The 17859-nt window shown below is 58.1% G+C and overlaps 1 protein-coding gene across 1 annotated transcript; it reads right to left on the bottom strand.

Moving 5' to 3' along the window:
• Positions 1 to 3360: 3360 nt before the first annotated feature.
• Positions 3361 to 15904, bottom strand: HRH2 (histamine receptor H2). The gene is made up of 2 exons (XM_065410046.1): positions 14799 to 15904; positions 3361 to 3550 (listed from the first exon to the last, which is right to left on the bottom strand). The coding sequence occupies exons 1-2, from the start codon at positions 15902 to 15904 to the stop codon at positions 3361 to 3363; spliced, it is 1296 nt and encodes a 431-aa protein (XP_065266118.1).
• Between the last annotated feature and the right edge of the window lie 1955 nt (positions 15905 to 17859).

Here is a 17859-nt window from a genome sequence, read left to right as displayed (position 1 = left end):
AGGAAAATAACGGCACGTCTGGGCCCTGGGGGAAGGGAGCAGATTTTGGTGGGTCACTGCAGAGGTGAGGGAGCTGTGCCATTGGCTCCGGCTGCCCGCTAGCCCCAGATCTGGCTGAGCTGGGCTGGGCGTGGCACCGGGGCGTAGGGACAATGGGGACCGTACGCCAGGTTAGCACTCCCCCGTCCCCAGCGCCGCCAGGGGCTGACAGCCTCAGGGCTGGCTTCATGCTACCCAGTGATTCCCCACGTGCCCTGCTGGGGTTGCTTTCTAGCCCCTTTGCACCACTGGAGGGGCACCAAGGAGCAGCCCTGTGACGCCCGCTGGAGCTGGGGCTGCTCAGTCTCCCTGAAAATTAGCCTCCCGGGGTCTCCAGCTGGGAATCCCCCAAACTGAGACGCTGCTTCTGGCCCTTTTGGCTTACGCTTTTCCCGAGCCCAAGGTGCTAATGCTGAGCCCAGGAGTCAGAGCCGGACGCTCTCCCTTTCTGCTCTGCAGCCGTCTCTCCTTCCGGCAGCGAGCGGCTGCCAGCGAGCTCTGCCTGGCGCGCGCTGGGGCCGGAGCGGACAGCAAGGTTTAGGGGCTGCTCTTCTGAACAGCATTTCCCAGCTGTGCTGACACCAAGATGGGTCTGATCCCCGAACGCTCCAGGGGCCCTGGGAGTGAAATGGGGAGTTGCTGCCGGGGTGGGAGGCAGGGAGCGTCATGCTCACCCTGCCCAGCAGCTGGGCAAAGGACAAACGTGTGTGCTAGTGCGGTGAGATGCCTGGACCCCACAAGGCAGGAGCACCCTCAGTGCCACACACTGCGCTGCGCCCTGCCATTGGACCCGGCTTGGGCTGTGCCATCCCTGTTCTGCCACAGACTGGGTCAGGGGCCCACACGTCTCTGCAGGGGAGAGCAGCCCAGTGACTGACAAATGCCCCGGGAGCACTGGTCTGACAAACAGCCTCCTCCCAGCCATTGGGCTCATTGCAAGAGACGCTGCGCCCGGAGCCCATTTCCCGGGGACCCACGGGGAGCATTTCAAGAAAGCAGGCAGGAAAGGCAAAGACCTAGGGTGGGAATGGCTGATGCTACAGCCAGGCAGGGGGCTGCACCATCCCCTCTTCTCTCTAACAACCCCACCTGCCTGCGGCTCGCCTGAGAGCCGGGGCCAGGAGCCCCCGCGGCCCCGCAGGGGAAGGATCGGACATCAGCACTCGCCGCAGGACAGGAGGGGTCAGCTTTATTCATTCCTAACCTGGTGCTGAGAGGTAGCGCCCAGGGGCTTCCCCTCACGCTGGCTCTGCAGCCTGAGGCTTGTTGCCATGCAGGCCCGGCCTTAGGGCAGATGCAGGGACTAACGCTGGCCCACAGGAAATGCCTGACACACACACACACGCACATGGGGGAAGCGGGAGTTTTCAGCCCCCTGGGGCTCACACAGGTAGGGCGCAAAGGGGGAGGCATTCTACCCTGTAGACCAAGCTGAGGCCCTGGCTCTTTGCTGGGTCCCCCAGCCAGCCCCCATCGGCTCAGCAGGGCCGGGCTTCACGCTAGGAGCCCTTCAGGATGCACCCCACCCTGGGACCGAGCTGGAAAATCTCCTGTGGCGGCACAACAGCCAGGGCGGCTCCGCAGACCGCCCGGCCTGGGAAGTGAGATTGCCGCACAGCTGCCCTGCTTCTGCAATCCAGGTCGGCTGGCAGGTCCCTGTGCACTGGCCACTTAGGGGGATTAGAGCCATAAACAACAAACAGCCGCTTTCTCCAGCACAGCGTGTACCCAGGGACAGCCCAGGGTCTAAACACCGGATGGACCTGGCCGAGCGAACAAAGCCAAGGAGAGCACGAGCCGACACCTCGGCCGTGTAGCCTGGGGCCTCTAGCTGCATCTGATAGAGCGGGACGCTGCGCTCCACTGACCCCTTGGTAAATAGCGGCTCCTCGCCAGGCACACGGCCCTGGTGTGGTGAACTGTCCCGTGTAACCTCCCACCACTTCCCTGCCCTTTGAGCAGGCGCGGGCACTGACCCCTCCCGGCTCACGGGGCATGCAGCCTGGGAGACAAGCACTGGCCACCTGGCTAGTTCTAGACTCAGGCCGGGGTGCAGAAAGGGAGCGGGAGAAGCCGGGTCTCCCCAGGACACAGTTACCACCAGCCCCCCTCACTCCATCCATCTCCAGACCTTCTGCTCTGGGAACCCCTTCCTGAGCCTCTCAGTCATACCTCTGCCTTCTCCTCTGACCCACACTCCTGCTGTGGGTCGATCCTCGCTGGAGGCTGACCCGGCCCAGCCCCTTGGCTGGGTGTGTGAAGCCAGGACACCAGTGGGTTAGGCTGTGGGGAGACCTGGAATACGTGCAGTTGTGTAGAGTGCTTGGGAAAAAGGGACATTCGTATTAGACAAGGGGAATTAACAGAGACATCGGGAGACAGGGACAATGCGCTGGTGTGGGCAGGGAGAGCCCGTGCCGGCCCCCAGAGCCCGCTCTGCTGGGGCACATGCAAAGGGGGTAGGGTCTCTCTTCCCCTCCTCTCTCACCTCTCTGCCCCACACCTGGAGTGGGATCAAGAACCAGGGATCAGATGGATCCAGGCTGTGTGGGGAGGAGGCGGGCGTGAGCCCTTCCTTCTGCCTGCACCCTAGTGCACAGGCGGGTTTGTACGTGAGCCCAGAGCCATGCACAATCGCATACACACCCACAGCCGTGCCCACACAGGGGTGCACACATACATACACCCATGTGCACACCCACAGCCGTGCCCACACAGGGGTGTGTACATACATACACCCATGTGCACACCCACAGCCATGCCCACACAGGGGTGCATACATACATACACCCATGTGCACACCCACAGCCGTGCCCACACAGGGGTGTGTACATACATACACCCATGTGCACACCCACAGCCGTGCCCACACAGGGGTGCACACATACATACACCCATGTGCACACCCACAGCCGTGCCCACACAGGGGTGTGTACATACATACACCCATGTGCACACCCACAGCCATGCCCACACAGGGGTGCATACATACATACACCCATGTGCACACCCACAGCCGTGCCCACACAGGGGTGTGTACATACATACACCCATGTGCACACCCACAGCCATGCCCACACAGGGGTGCATACATACATACACCCATGTGCACACCCACAGCCGTGCCCACACAGGGTCACACCCACACAGAACGGTGGATTATGTTACAGATCCATGTTCCTGGGTTTGCAAACACCCCTCAAAGTGCTCTGCCCGTGGAGATGCTGGACGTGGTGCTCGGCTGGGTCTCTGGGTCCTGAGCAAGTATTGTCCGGTATTGATGGCATTCAGCACTCCCCTGGTCCGTCCATCCATCCTGGCTCAGGAGAAGACACAGTAAATGACCCTAGGGGGTGCTGAGAGCTTCACCCTCTTTTGCAGCTCTGTCGCCGGCTCCTCACACGCTGGGATCCACATGTCCCTCTTGGGAAGGAACTTGGCCAGCCAGAGGCCTCTCCAGCAGGACAGGATGGTGGAGGAGGACGAGGAGCCAGATGATGGGGCGGGACTCCTGGGGAGGGAACAAGGGTGGATCTCACTAGAGCTGCCTGACACGTGCTACGGGCAGTGTTTAGTTTTACCTCCCCCAACTGCCCCCATTCCCAGAGCCCCTTTCGTGGGCCCAAATTGAAGGGGAGGCTGCAGGAAACCTTGGGGAAAGGTCAGCGAGTGCAGGAAAAGCCAAGGGCAAGTTCTGAGCCCAGCCTGTGTTATAGTGACTGGCAGCTTCACCCTCCCATCCAAAGCCATGGGCCAGCCGCAGGGACCAGAGGTTATGACCCCCTTATGAGACTAGCCGACCACCCTGGCCATTCCCACAGGAGCAGAGGGGGGCCCAGGCTGGGAACCCTGTCAGTAGCACAGTTCAGGGAGGGAAGAGCGATGCCATTGCATTTCCACCCCCCTGGGAAGGTGTGGGAGTGACCTGGTACCATTATCTGGCCACTGTGCCAGGAATTACGGATTGATTGAACTTTGCTTCTTTTTCTGTCCGCGATGCAGACCCTGGGCCTCCGTCGTTCTAAATGAGCCGGGACTTTCCAGCTCTACGCATCCCGTGCAAAGGGTGCGGGGTGCAGATTCTGTATTTGAACGCCAACATTTGCCCTGGGTTGGCTAGCAATGGGCTGCCACAGGGTGCTGTTTCTGTTCCCTGACTCGGTGACGGAGGTTTCCAAACAATCCCTGGTGAATACCTGGCTGGAATCAAATACGCAACCTGGAAGTTCCTCACAGCTGAGTGTGTCAGGTGCGTTTCACAGGGATTCCTGCTAGCCGAGCTCCAGCCTGGGTTATGCCCAAGGCAGGTTTCAGATTGCTGTGAGTGCACGCTGGCACTTCCCTTCACTGCCCACGCAGCTCGGAGAGGAAATCTGTGGCCAAGTGAGGAGCTCAGATCTGCTCACTCTCAGGTCTAAGATCTCCTGCCTTTCAGCGTGATGCAGTCATGTCGGGTCCAGGTCTCCGGGGGGACGGCTGGTCGTCTGGCCCCACCCCCAGAAGTCAGGCACTTGCTACACGGAGGGGGAAAGTAGAAACCAGCCAACGTTCAGAGGCTCAGCTGCTTTCCACGTACTGCCGGGAGAAATCTCCTGGGAATTGAGTCTAGAATGTTGCAAAGAGTAGATGGGAATGTGCACTTACGGGACAGGAGGGGGATGCTCAGGGAGACCCAGCCTCAGGGCTGAGCATATTACGCCCTGCGGTTCCCCCCATGGCCCAGGACAGTGCAAACACCTCCCTGGCAGCATTTGGCCTGGGGCTTTGTCAGGGAGAGGATTCCACCTGCTTTGCCTCTGCGTTTCCCAGCTGTGCGCCACATTGCACTGAGCAGCTCAGCAGGGGTAGTGTCACCTAGTGGTAAGAGCCAAGGATGGGCCCTTGTCCTAGCTCTGCCATTGATTCAGTGTACGGCCTTGAGAAAAGTCACTTAACTGCTCTGTGCCTCGGTTTCCCCTCTGTAAAATGGTGATAATTTATGACCCTTTCAGCGCTATCCTCCCTCAAAAGGCCTTAGAGAGATGCCAAATACCACCCTCCCCCTTTGCAGCCTGTGCTTTGCACTAGAGCATAGACTGGGAGGAGAGATGGAGCGGGTTTGTTCCACCCACTCAGGCCATGATCAATAGTCTCCTCCTCCCAGGCTGGACACTTTGGGGAATGTCTCCTGCAGCTAATGCCAATGTCCTCTACCATGCGTCTGCCAGGCTCGGGGGGAAAGGCTGCACCGGGAAGGGAGAGAGAGAACGGAAGGCTGGGAAGGAGGAAGCCAGCAATGAAAGATGGACAGAAAATTGCTGGAAATTTATTTTGGGTAAGATCCAGCAAAGCCCACAGGCAGAAGCTGCCGAGCTGGAATCGGCTTCCTGCCAGAGACGTCTCCTGCATTACTGAGCTTTGAGCTGCTTGCTGGGTTCGGGGTGACTCCCTTGCTCCAGTTGCTCCCAGAGCACTCAATGCTGTCCTCCCTCTCTAGGCATGAGAGCTTTCAGCGGTCAGCAGAGTGCCCCACTCCTGACGGAGGTGGGAATCAGCTGGAGGGGCTGAGCAGAGACCTCAGGAACTACCCAGCTGGAGCGCGGGGTTGGCGACTTGCAGCACTGTGACACCGCTGTGCATGCTAAAGCGACACTCAGCTCACCGTCCCCGCACCTCCAGCAGCGCTTCCCTGATTCCCCAGGCACCCTGCTGACTAGTGGGCCTGGCGCCAAAGCCCGAAGAGCCTCGGGCACTGCACTTTCCCAGCCTGCTCGGCTTGCGAGCGCAGGGAGGGAGCCCGTCCCCCGGCCCAGTGTGACCATGTCCAAGGTTACAAGGGCCCGGCGTGGAGCCAGCAGAACAACTGTATCTAGCTCTCAGCAGACAGGTGACCCCGCTGTTTGCCCTGCCACACAGTCAATAAAGCAGAGGCCGCAGTACCAGCAGGCGGGACATGTGGGCCAGCGGCAGAGGTGACTGTGACCGTAGCTGCCTAAGCGCTGCCCACCTTTTCCAATGGAGGGTAAATCGAGTCTCCTGCTGCAAATGTCTAGTTTTCCATGTGTGACTCAGACCCGCTTTCCGTGGAGTTTAGAGGCACCGGCACACACAGAACGGCAGGGGCCCGCTGTAAAACCCTCACCCTATGGCAGGGGAGCACGGGAGAAGGGCTAACCATGGCACACGGCAGCAGTGAGCCTGCTGCGCTGGCGCTGTTCCTAAAACAATTACGCCAGAGCTTTTGGTATCTTTATGCAGCTGAAATGGGCTTGGACAAAGGCAATCATCCCAAGTGCTCCAGCAATGTGATTTCCTAATGCAGCCACCTCTGGGGTAGACGGCGCCAGTTCACATTATCGGTTTCCACTGGGGTTAGCCCAGGAAATGAGGCAGAATAGCCTGGTGCAGGCCAATTGGAAAGTCAGCGGAAAGTAATCAACCTGCTGGAAATTGCTGAAGACTCTTCCAGCGCAGGCGGGAGTTACAGGTTTGTCAGTGGCTGAGAGGGACAGCTGCGTCCTGGCGTTGTTTGCAAATAGATCCGCTCCAGGCCTGTTACCGCGAGATGGAAGTACGTGAAACTCATTCATCGGGTCTGTCAATCAGTTCCACCCGGTGCCGATCTACACTAACCCGTCCACCAAGACGTGCCAGGAATAGAACTCCGGAAGGAAGGGACCTGTGCTCTCATACGCAGAGGCCGAGCCCGCCAGCCCCAGACTCAACATGGCTTAGCGCCTCTCTCTCTCGTGGGATTTCCTCTCCTGCTCTCTTACGCCTGGGGCGGAGCCTGGCTCGACTAGCCCCTCGCACGCAGAGCAGTGGGGTCTGCTGGGGCGGTGGGGGGAAGGTAGGAAATGCAACCGAAAGCATATGGGAGAGAGCATTCGCCCTTCCCAAGCTCCCCCACTGCGCATCGCTGTCCAGGTACTCACCCAGTGGCCCCCACCTCTGCCTTTAGGCTTCCCCCAGTGGCAAATCTAACTGGGACCTTCTAACGTTTGTCCTCGTTGGCTTTTGGAGGAGGGCAGCCAGGAATCAAAGGCTGAGAGCGGCGTCCCAGAGTGGAGCCTACTGCGGCGGGCTGGCCAAGACTCAGGGAAAAACTCCAGAGCTGGAGAGGATTAAATTAAAGACAAAAAATAAAAATCACTCAGTCACTCGGTGACACTCTCTGTTCCGCTGAGGCTCCAGGTTGCTGCCTGTTACTCTCACGTGTCTCCGCTGCACCAGACCCGGCAGTGCCCCCGGCGTTCTGGTTTGCATCACCTGGCGCCGGGAGAGAGCGGAGCAGGCTGGAGAGGAACCAGGATGACAGTGACCGCTGGGCAACTCAAACCAGCCCCATTTGTGGCCGGTAATGTGGTTATTTCCCCAGGGAAGGAGCATTTCTCTTCCCACGACTCCCAGAGTGCCCCTGAGCATGCTGGCCTGGCCTGCCGGAGGGAGGGAGCAGGGGACTGCCTGTGTGTTGGCGGGTGTGGGAGGGTGGCGTTTGCTACCTAGCCTCTCTCTGTTCTGGGTTGACAGTCAAACCTTTTATACATTTCTAACCTCGCTAAGATCACTGGGGACGTCCCACGAGCGACAGAAACGTCCAGTCCTTGTCCGAAGCTGCTAAGCTTCCACCTCGCTGGATTCTAGTGGCCGTGAGTTCCAAGTGAATTCTGAGCTGTGCAAACGGAGCAGTGCTTCCTCTGATCCGTTTTAAATGAGCTCCCTTGCCTTTCCCCAGGGTTTTGAGAGGGGGAGGGGGAGGTCCCTCCTCTGTCCCATTCATCACTTTCCATATCTGAGCCGTGTCCCCTTTTAGTTAACTCCTCTCTAGCCAGCCCCAATCTTTTCCAGCTCTTCTCCTGGAAATCTCCCCAGGATTCTAATGATGTGTGTCACCCCCTTTTCTCTCTGTTTGCAGATGGAGCGGCCAGGTTTGAACTCCCTGTCCCAGGCGGTGGCATCCCCTTGAATGACATCATTGTCGGAGAACATTGGCAGTATTTGCGGATCCAGTCTCTAGCGCTGCCCTACCGGAGGATAATGGGCCGGATTTCCAGCAGTGCCCAGCACGCACAATTGAGACTGATTTTCCAGAGAGCCGATCCCACTCGGGCACTTCACTGAACACAAAGAACTCAGCCCCCGCAGCTCTAATCAGCTGAGCTCCTTTGAAAACCTGGCCCCTTACTTAGGTGCAGACTGGGAGTTGCGGGGGGCTGACCCCTTGGGAAAAGGGGTCTCTGCTATCCAGGGAGCTTCTGAGTTTAACAGAATATCACGGATGTTGGTCTCTCCTGCGAATGCTCGGCTGTGACAAAGAATCCAGCAGACTGCAGGGGAGTGCGCTATGGACAGGGCAAAATGAAACCATCTAGTTTCTAATTCAGCTTTGGACCGAGCCTGTTTTCTGTATTTGTGTTCAGATAAATAGGACGATGAGCTCCTTAGTCCGGTCCCAGTTAGAATCGACCAGCTGCGGCTCTAAGATCAGGGGAAAGTGGCCCCTTTGCTAACACCGCACTCTGCTCTCTGCGGCACCCAAGCTAAGAACATAAGAGCGGCCAGACTGGGTCAGACCAATGGTCCATCTAGCCCTATATCCTGTCTTCCGACAGTGGCCAATGCCAGGTGCCCCAGAGGGAATGAACAGAACAGGGAATCATCAAGTGATCCATCCCCTGTCGCCCATTCCCAGCTGCTGGCAAACAGAGGCTAGGGACACCATCCCTGCCCAGCCTGGCTAATAGCCATCGATGGACCTATCCTCCAGGAATATATCTAGTTCTTGAATTTATCTATGCCACTGAAGTCAGCAGAGTTGCATCTATTTAGACCAGTGGTCTCCAAACTGTGGGGTGCGTCCTCTGAGGGGGTGTGTGGCGGGGCCCCAGCCAGCCCCCAGGGGGGGGTGGGGAGGGAGCACTGCCCAGCCCCGCTCTGCCCCCAGCTCTGGCCTGGCTCCTGTCCTGCCCCCATCCCCAGCTGCAGCTCCAGCCCCCGACCTTGGCTCCCGGCTCCCACCGTGGCCCCACTCCCGGTGCAGCCCTGGCTCCCAACCACGCTCCTGACCACAAGTCCCACATGGTGCGGTCAGTTTCCATTATGGGTAAGGGGGGGCATGGCCAAAGAAGTTTGGGGACCACCGTTTAGACCATTGGTGACCATTCAGAGTGACCCTGGGGGGGGTTGCAGCTGCCGGGGATTTAGCGTGCAGGTTCCAGCGGAGGCTGTGCTTTCTAGCTCAAGACGTTGCCACCTGGCTTTTGACCGTCCATGCAATACAGAAGGAATGGGGAGGGTGCCTGCAGGGGGTGCTGGTCCCTGCTCTGCACCGATCGCCCAGGCAGCCCACAGAGACGGGGAGACGTTTGCAGCATTCAAGCTCTGCTGGAGCATCTTCCCCCGGGTGCAGGGGGGCGCCGCTGTCCGTCTCCATGGAATTCCCTCCCTTGGGAAGAAGGAGGCTCCCAGCTCTAGGACAGAAGGACCCACACGCCCTTCGAATGGGGCACCAAGGCAGCTAATAACTGGCTCTCTCTGCAGCGTCCTCCTAGGAGACCACGGCTCCTTGGGGCTCCTGTGCTCACCGTTCACGATTAGTGGCATTTGGTGCAATTTGCCAGCCTACTGCTGGGTTTTCTTTTGATCCTCGGTTCGCCCCACTTAGCCCCCCAGGCCGGCTAGAGATGGGACCGCACTGAGGGAGGGGGCCACACCCCGCTGCGACAGACCGTGCTGAGAAATCCCAGCCCATTGGCCCTAGCTCTGCAGACAGCTCCCCACCACCCGGGAAGCGGGGGGGGATCCCGGTCAGGGCCCTGCGGGGGCTGCCTCTAGCCTGTCTGCCCTGCCACCTTAGCATGTACCAAACCAGTGCCTCAGACCTGCCCGGCCCCGCGGTGGGGGATGTGAGATGGAGCCTGGGGCCCCTGAGCTTCACGCACCCTGGCGAGAGACGGGAGGTCCTGCAGTGCGGTGCCGAGCGCACCTCTCTGGCCAGTTCACGAGCAGCTGCACTGGGGCTCCGGAGGCTCCAGCCCTGCTCCTGAGCTCACCCCCTTCCACACTGGGGTACTGCCATGGATGGGGCCTGCTGCTCCTGCTACAGGTGGGGAGAACCAGCCCCTCCCTGTCCATTCCTCCCTCTGCCAGAGAGCCAGGCATCCAGGGGCAGGCTCTTTGTCAGGAAGGGGCAGTAGGGGCCCCTGGCTGGGTGAGTGGGGTTCCAGGGAACCCCTCCTGGGGTGGGGGAAAGAGAAAACCCAGCGTGACTAGGGCTCTCCAGTGCAGCGAGGTGCAGGGTGACTCTGGGTTCAGCTCCTCCCTTGTGGTTTCACACCGATCACACCATTTCACTCCCCTGGCAGCAGATTGAAATGCACCATCAACTGGAAACAAACGGGCTCTGTGCTCTCCCTGGGATGGTGGATGGCCTCAGTGCTGCTTTGTCAGTTTCAAGCGGGTGCTTTCATGGTGACACTTTTCCTCTCTCTCGTGGGGCCCTCGGATAACCCAGAGATGGACTCGAGAAGACGCAGGCCAGAATATGGTACATCAGGGGAGGGTCTGTAAGGGGGCTGGATGGGGACTCAGGGGCCGTCGGCTCAGTCCTTGACTCTCCTGGTGAATCACTGAATCGCCCTGTGCCTCACTTCCCCATCTGTACAATGGGGCTAATGATACTTTGTCCAACTCTTCAGGGCAGGGCCTGTCTGCCCAGAGCCTGGCACCTCGGGGCTGTGATCTCCCTGGGGCCCCTCAAGATGCTCTGGTCATACACAAGATAATAATAATGAATAACTCTACAGCACCGTGACCCGGCTGGAGCCGAGCTCACCCCCAGCCTTTGCATGACACTGCAGGAAGCCTGGGACTGCTGCCGCCTCACTGACATTTACCAAGGCGCTGAGCTCAGGTCTCAGAGCCAGTCAGGCTATTCCTACGCCCTCCACAGCAGCTCCCTGTGCAAATAAACTAGCACTATCTGGCAAGAGCTTTTCCTAGCCTAGTACAATTGCCTGAGAAGTGCGCCCTTGCCAATCTCACGTCATGGGGAGAGCAGAGTTCACTTGGGTTTCTTCATCCCCGCCCTCCTCTTTTGGCTGGAAAATTGGGATTACTGGCATCCCAACCCCTTTTCTTTTAGCAATCCCTTTGCTGTGCTTCTGCCTACAACTGGGGCTAGTTCCCATCATGCGCCGGCCAAATGCTGGCTAGGGGAAAGCACGTGTAATTGAAACGAGTGCTCTCGCTCGCTTGCTCTGTGCAAACAGGCGTAAGCCTGTGTGTTAAACCTGGTACCTTCATTTTCAAAAGAAAATGTGGCCAGAATTTTCCAGTCCTGATCCCTTTTCAGATCTGTTTGTAGCCATCCAGCCCATACAGTGTCCTGGCATCCAAACCTCCCGGCTACCCGAGCAGGAGTGAAAACTCCTCCCGCTCCTGCTCCAAGAGAATTCAACAACGGAAAAGCTTCAAATCCTATTTCCCTTTGTGGTGAGATCTACTTGGTCTCCTGGAATGAAGGGTTGAGAGATGCTGAATAGCTCCCCTCTTTCACCCGTTCTCACTCGCTGTCAATACTTTACTGCACAATGGAGAACCGTGAATGCAGAGGGACCCAGCCAGGCCTGCCTCCACGGCCCAGAGCAAGGCCACTAGGCCAGACTAGGGTGACCAGACATCAAGTGTGAAAAATCAGGACAGGGTGTGTGTGTGGGGGGGGAGGGGGGATAAGAAAAAGCCCCAAATATCGGGACTGTCCCTATAAAATCGGGACATCTGGTCACCCTAGGCCAGACAGAGGGTGGCTGGGATCCGGTATCTGCGAAGGAGACAGGCAGGAGCAGGGGAAATGGGAGTTGGCTGCTCCCACTGCTTTCAAAAGGCGATGGAAATGAGCGAGCCTTGACCTTTCTTCTCCAGCTCCTCCTCGGAGGCGACTTCCCAGTAGCCAGCTGCGGGTGGAAGAGAACCTCTCTTCCCCCTGGCTGCGAGGTCAGTGGGTCTCTGCCCTGCCTTCCCTCTCCTGTTCTCAGCACCGCAGAGGGCTCTGCCCAAACGGTACCAGGGAGAAGTACCGATCAAAGTTACAATTAAACTCACGAAGCTATTGCAAATAAACAGAGTGCTCCGTGCCTGGGAGCAGAGGTTCCTCTCCAGCTCTCTTTGGGCCCGCTTGGGGGAGGAAGGCCTTTCAGAACCGGCACTCACCAGAACCAGCCCTGCAAAGCAGGACAGGCTGCAGCACTTTGACTATGTAGCAATGGAGACCCAATGCAGATCCCTTCTCCGGACGTCTAAAGGTTGAGCTCGCTGTAGCCTCTCTCTGGAGCCCTGGCAAGAGCCTGTATCAGCTGGGACCAGAGGAGAGCACAGACTCACTGGGCTGAGCCTGGCGGTGGGAAGGGGATGTCCTACAATCACAGCCCGTGCAGTAGGCCCTGGGGCTCTCGGCAATGAGGAGCTGATGCTTGGACCAGCTACTCCTCCGGGGTCTCTTTGCTAGGCTACCACGCTGGGTCCAGCCTTTTGTACCTTCAATGGGTGCTTGAGGGCATGTGTGGGGCACTCTGGGACACGGGTGAGCAGCACCAATCCCGGCAGAGGCTGGGGCAGGGCACCCGAGTGATACTCTCCAGCCACGGGGTAGGAAACCTGCTCCCTTGCTTCTCCACCACCGGCGTCAGCCAGGATAAAGCCAAGAATTGGCCCTTTGTTGGCACTCCCAGGAAAGGTGGCGGGGGGAGTACACGCTATCTGCTGGGTGGAACGTTTCTGAGCCACTTATCGGGCTGCAGCCCAGAGGTCAGATGAAAGGCCTGCAAGGAGCAGGAATCACTCGCAGCGAGGAAGGAAAACAAGCTGCATTCTTTCCTTTTTCTTTCTCTTTCACGGGAGTGGGAAGCTCGGCGCTCCCTCTATCCCTTAGACTCTCCTCCCCGGGCTCTGGGGAACCGGGGAACTGGCAGGGCTGGGTTCAGAGCTCACAGCTGTGGCTCTGTCCAGCACATTGGTGAAGCCTCACAAGGTAACCTGCCCTAGCCTCTCCCAAGCCTCCTGGTTGCAGGAACCGTAGGACTTTCTAGGCACCGCTGCCTCGGTCCCTCCCTTCCACTGCTGGTCCGGATCAATATGGAAGTGATGGTGGTCAGCGTATGGGACGGGGCTCTGAGTCTGAGATGCTGAGGAATGGCCTAATTTGCATACACATTTGCATATTAACCAAAAGAAAAGCCAATGCACCCCGCCTTAAGTTTAGCGTGTACTTGACTCTTCTCGGAAACATGAGCAGAACTTGCTGGTTGAACTCGCCAGCAATAGAAACCTGCAGCTGGAGCACTGGGGTTTAGTAGCTGCAACCAGATGGGCTTGTGGCGAACGCAGCTCATGGGAACCAGCTCCTGTCTACACTGATGCACTACAGCTGCTGTAGCATTTGAAGGGTGGCCAGACCCGAACATGCAGAGGATAACCCCCCCCCGCGAGGCTCATTCAGAATGTCGGTAAAGTGCCTCGTGACCCCCCAGCAGACGGCATTGTAATGTGCAAGTGGGATTTTTACTGGTGGGCACCTTAGCTGGCAGGCGCTATGGTTGCCTCTTGTATTATTAGCATCGGCTGCTGGGGTACATTGGAACGTGGTATCACTGGAAGGCTGAGGGATCTCCTGGCCCTGCTTGCAGGCAGGGGGCTCTGAGAAAGGCATGGGATCTGGGTGGCCCGATTCCAGCAGCAGACAGCCAGGGTGGAAAGACGCAGAGTAAAGCAAGGTGGGGGGAGTAGTGCTTCTCTGTTTTAGGCAGCAGCCTGTTTCCTCGCTCTCTGTTTTGGGGTTCTCGGGGGCAGTGTCACATTGCAACCTCCCAGCGAGGCTATTCTATGCTTGAGCTAACTTCTTTATCCACATGCTGTGAACATGCCAGCTTGAGCCTTGCCCTCCAGGGTAGGGACTCGGATGGCCGTGCTCTGGGCTCCCAGTGTTGCGGCTCAGGAGAACGCATGGGGCTCCCCGGGCTGTAGAAAAACCCAATTCTCTCCCAACCCTTGTCCCAGAATTGAAGGAGATGCTGCAGGATGTCTCTGCCCTGGAGAGACACTCTCCCTCTGTCCTGTTGCGCTGCTCGAGGGACCAATGTTCGTGCTCTAACCGCAGCGGTAGATGCTGCTGCCACTCCTGCTTTAAGATGCAGAGCATGACAACAGCTGAAATGTACCAGTGGCAACAGACAAAAGGGCTGCAAGGGAACACGCAGCCAGCTGTCCCCCCCGCCCCCCACTGGAGCTAAACATGACTCTTGAGCTAATCCGGGCTAGTTCCTATTAGCCCCCATCCTCCCCCTCTTCTTCAGCCTATTATCCAACTTCACAGGCTTACAGGAAGGGGCAGAGGGACTGAAGGGGCCATTTCACATTTGGTCTTGTAACAAACTGGCCATCATCACTGCCCTCTGGTGGGTGGAATCAGAACTGCCCAGCTGTGTGTCCATGGCCCTATACTGCACACTACAAAGGGACTATTCTCTTGTCACTCACGTGCTAGCAGAGCAAGGGGAAGTGAGTTCTATCCCTGCTGTTACCTGGGCCATATTGTGCAAGACCTAGGTGGCCAGAGATATTACAATAGCATCCAAGCTCACTGGGTGCGTGTCCTGTGCCTTTGGCAGAATCAAGCCTAAGCCCAGAACGAATTTGGACATAAAGCTGAAGCCATGTGATGTCTCTGCTCTCCCCCGCCCCATCCTGGACCTCCCCACCAAACCAACACGAGGGAGCAGCGTTACCTTTCCGTGGCTTCTCGAGTGAGTGAGTTCTCCTTCCCTTTCCACACCTGCATCCTCAGAGGCTTCTCTTCCTGCACGCTCTGTGCTTGCTTGCGGGCTCTCGCCCTGGAGTGGGGCAGATGTGTGGGGGTGAGGGGAGTGCTCCTGGAGAGGGGCCCCACCCTTCGACAGTGGAACAGGCGCTGGTAGGCTGTCCTGAAGTCCCTGTTCAGAGCAGCGTACAAGATGGGGTTCAGGGCTGAGTTGGCATAGCCCAGCCATAAAACTATGGACTGGGATGTCTCATCTACCTTGTCCCCCACCATCCCTCGGTAAGTGAACACTGTGAAATAAGGGAACCAGCAGATGATGAATGCCCCCAGCACGGCTGCTAGCGTCACTGTGGCCTTGTGCTCTTTCACAATGAGCAGCGCAGGGCTGAGGGCCTTGCAGCAGGTGGCGTGATTGATCCTCTTGGCTTGCTCCCTGGCTATTCGGAATATCCGGTAGTACGTGATGCACATAATGACCAAGGGAAGGTAGAAGGTGAGCAAGGCATCCACCAGCCCATACACGGCGTTGACCGCCAGCTTGCACTCCAGGCTGTTGTTCAAGCCCGTGTTCTGCACGCCGGTGCCATTGGTGTTCCAGCCCAGGTGGATAGGCAGGAAGGAGACCATCAGCGAGACCACCCATGTGACGAACATGGCCACGGCCACCCGCAGAGGGGTGACCAGCTGGGTGTAGCGGAGCGGGGCTGTGATGGCGTAGTACCGGTCTATGCTGATCATGAAGAGGTTGAGGATGGAGGCCGTGCACAGCATGACGTCCAGGCTGCTGTAGATGTTGCACAAGGTGGGGCCGAAGTGCCACTCGCGCGTGAGCTCGTAGATGGCGGAGAAGGGCAGCACCAGGAGGCCAAGCAGCAGGTCGGTGATGGCCAAGGAGACGATGAAGCAGTTTGTCAGGCTGCGGAGCTTGCGGTTGAAGGAGACGGCCAGGCAGACAACCACGTTGCCGCAGACAGTGACCACAATGAGTGCGGTGAGCACGATCCCAATTAGCACCGTCTGTGGCTTGCAGCCCATGCCTTTCGGAGCAGCTGTGCCGTTCGGACATGGATCCATGGCAAGGAGACGCGGGCAATCAGTCCTCTCCCATCTGGGCCCCCATGATGGCCCAGCTCTGCAGCTACTCGGATAGAGGGTCCCACTGGAGCCCGCAACGAATGTCCCCAGGGCCCTACTCAAACCAGCCTCGCCCGCGGGCACCCACACCCTGGGCATAGAGATTTGTGTTCACTTGTTTGCTCTTTGTCTCCGTAAAGGTGCCAGGAACCAGTCGGGGACTCTGCACCCAGAACTAGGAGAGGACGTGGGCCCAGAAATAACGCCCAGAGATCACTCCCATGTATCGGCACCAGAGGGGGATCAGTACGTTAGCTGCCAGGAGCCTCTCTGGCAGCTGCCTTTCAGTCTCAATCTCTCCCTCTTTCTCGCTCTTCTCCTCCTCCTCTCTGAGAAATTAAGAGGGGCTGAGTCGCGTAGGGTATCAACCATGCCTGGCTCTGTCCACATGGTCAGGCAGGGGAAGGTAGGTAGGGAGATTCTGCTACATCATTCCTTCCGGCTGGTCCGTGCCTCTGGCCCTGGGCTGCAGCCACCATTCACCGCTCGGACCCTGGAAGGAAAGGGCAAGGATCAGGCCTGCAGCCAGTGCAACGGGGACCGGCCGAGGGTCTGCTGCAGAAAGCAGCAATGGCTACTTGGGGGTTCCAGCCACCCCAGGAACATCATTGGCTGAGCCAAGCGAGGCCCCTGCAGCCAACTCCAGGGGATTGCTCTGCTCGCCTGCCCCTCTCGGGGACTCGGATCAACGCGGCGTTTCCCAATCCCCTTGGGAAGGGAGGGACGGACCAGAAACCAAATCTGCACCTCCCGCCGCCCGCTGCCAGCAGCTTGGGAAGTGGGGGGGCCGGAGCCAGCGCTCACTTATGCGGCTGTCAGCTGCCATGATCTGAAGTCAATGGAGCTGCCCTGGTATCAAATCAGCGCAAGACAGGGGAGACTCGGGCCCTGCAGCTGGAACCCAGACCCCAGATCTTGCTCTCCGCCCTACAGAGCACTAAATGGCAGGTGTCCAGGCCGGCAGCAGAACGGACCTTTTCGCTCTTGCTTTGCTCTGAGCAAGGAAGTTCATCCTTAAGAAGCCAGGATGTTGTCCCTGGCTGGTTCGTTGAACCATCACCACCCAGTAGCTTCCCTGCACTCCCCCAAGCCGTGAGCTGGCACCTAGGAGCGCCTGACATTTCTGGGAAGGAGACAGGCACGTCAGTGCCCGCGCTCCCAAGGACACGTCTCAGAGAAGGAAACTGTAGCCTATCTGTGCATTCTTCGTGCCATTGCTTATGCTTGGCACTGTCTCCCTCTCCAGTACTGCTTCCAAGCAAAGCCTTTCAACAGCGACTCCTACAGCTGCCCGGGCACACAGATGGAGCGCCTGCTGCCCTACACGTGCCCCTCAACTAGTCTGTCCGGATCGGAACAATAAAGTCCCTTGGGGGAGGTGCCTCCATTCTTTATTTGCACTATTCCCTGTGCCTCGCCAGCACGCCGTGCACACTAGTAACAATCCGCTTCCCTTTGTAACAAGTGAAATGATTCTGCCCTTCCCCTGCAGGGCTCAGTCAGTATGACTAATAAGTGTGAACTTAAAAAACAAATTGGATTTCCTGTGAACCTAATTAACCCTATCAAGTAACTCTTCCCCTGAGACTCACCCTGGGCAAATGGACTCATGCAGTGCAAGGTGGCTCCTGGCTGTAGGGAGAGTCTGCACACTAGGGTTTCGTTACCTGCAGTGGGGGTAGCCAAGTACTTATTTTCAGTTGTGCGTGTGACTGTATTGCATGGAAAAGCTGACACAGCTAGGCAGTGCCATGCACCATGCTGGCAAAGGTCAGGGAAGCTCGGAAAACTCCTAGTGTTCAGGGACCATAAGTGAAGCGGCAAAAATCATGAGGTTGGCTTAAAAATGCTAAATCTGGGGGTTCTTTTTGTTTGCCTCCTGCCTTTAGGGGTCA

Source organism: Emys orbicularis, chromosome 8 (genome assembly GCF_028017835.1).
Source record: "Emys orbicularis isolate rEmyOrb1 chromosome 8, rEmyOrb1.hap1, whole genome shotgun sequence".
NCBI classification, from domain to species: Eukaryota; Metazoa; Chordata; order Testudines; family Emydidae; genus Emys; species Emys orbicularis.
Note: the sequence above shows the minus strand (reverse complement) of the source record. Positions and strands in the feature narration are given on the sequence as shown.

What these genes read in the sequence shown, in the direction of transcription:
- HRH2 (XM_065410046.1), bottom strand. Translation starts at nt 15,904, where the DNA reads ATGGATCCATGTCCGAACGGCACAGCTGCTCCGAAAGGCATGGGCTGC. An exon ending in ACTCGAGAAGCCACGGAAAG is followed by an intron (nt 3,551 to 14,798) that starts GTAACGCTGCTC and finishes TTCCCTCCCCAG; the next exon opens with GAGTCCCGCCCCATCATCTG.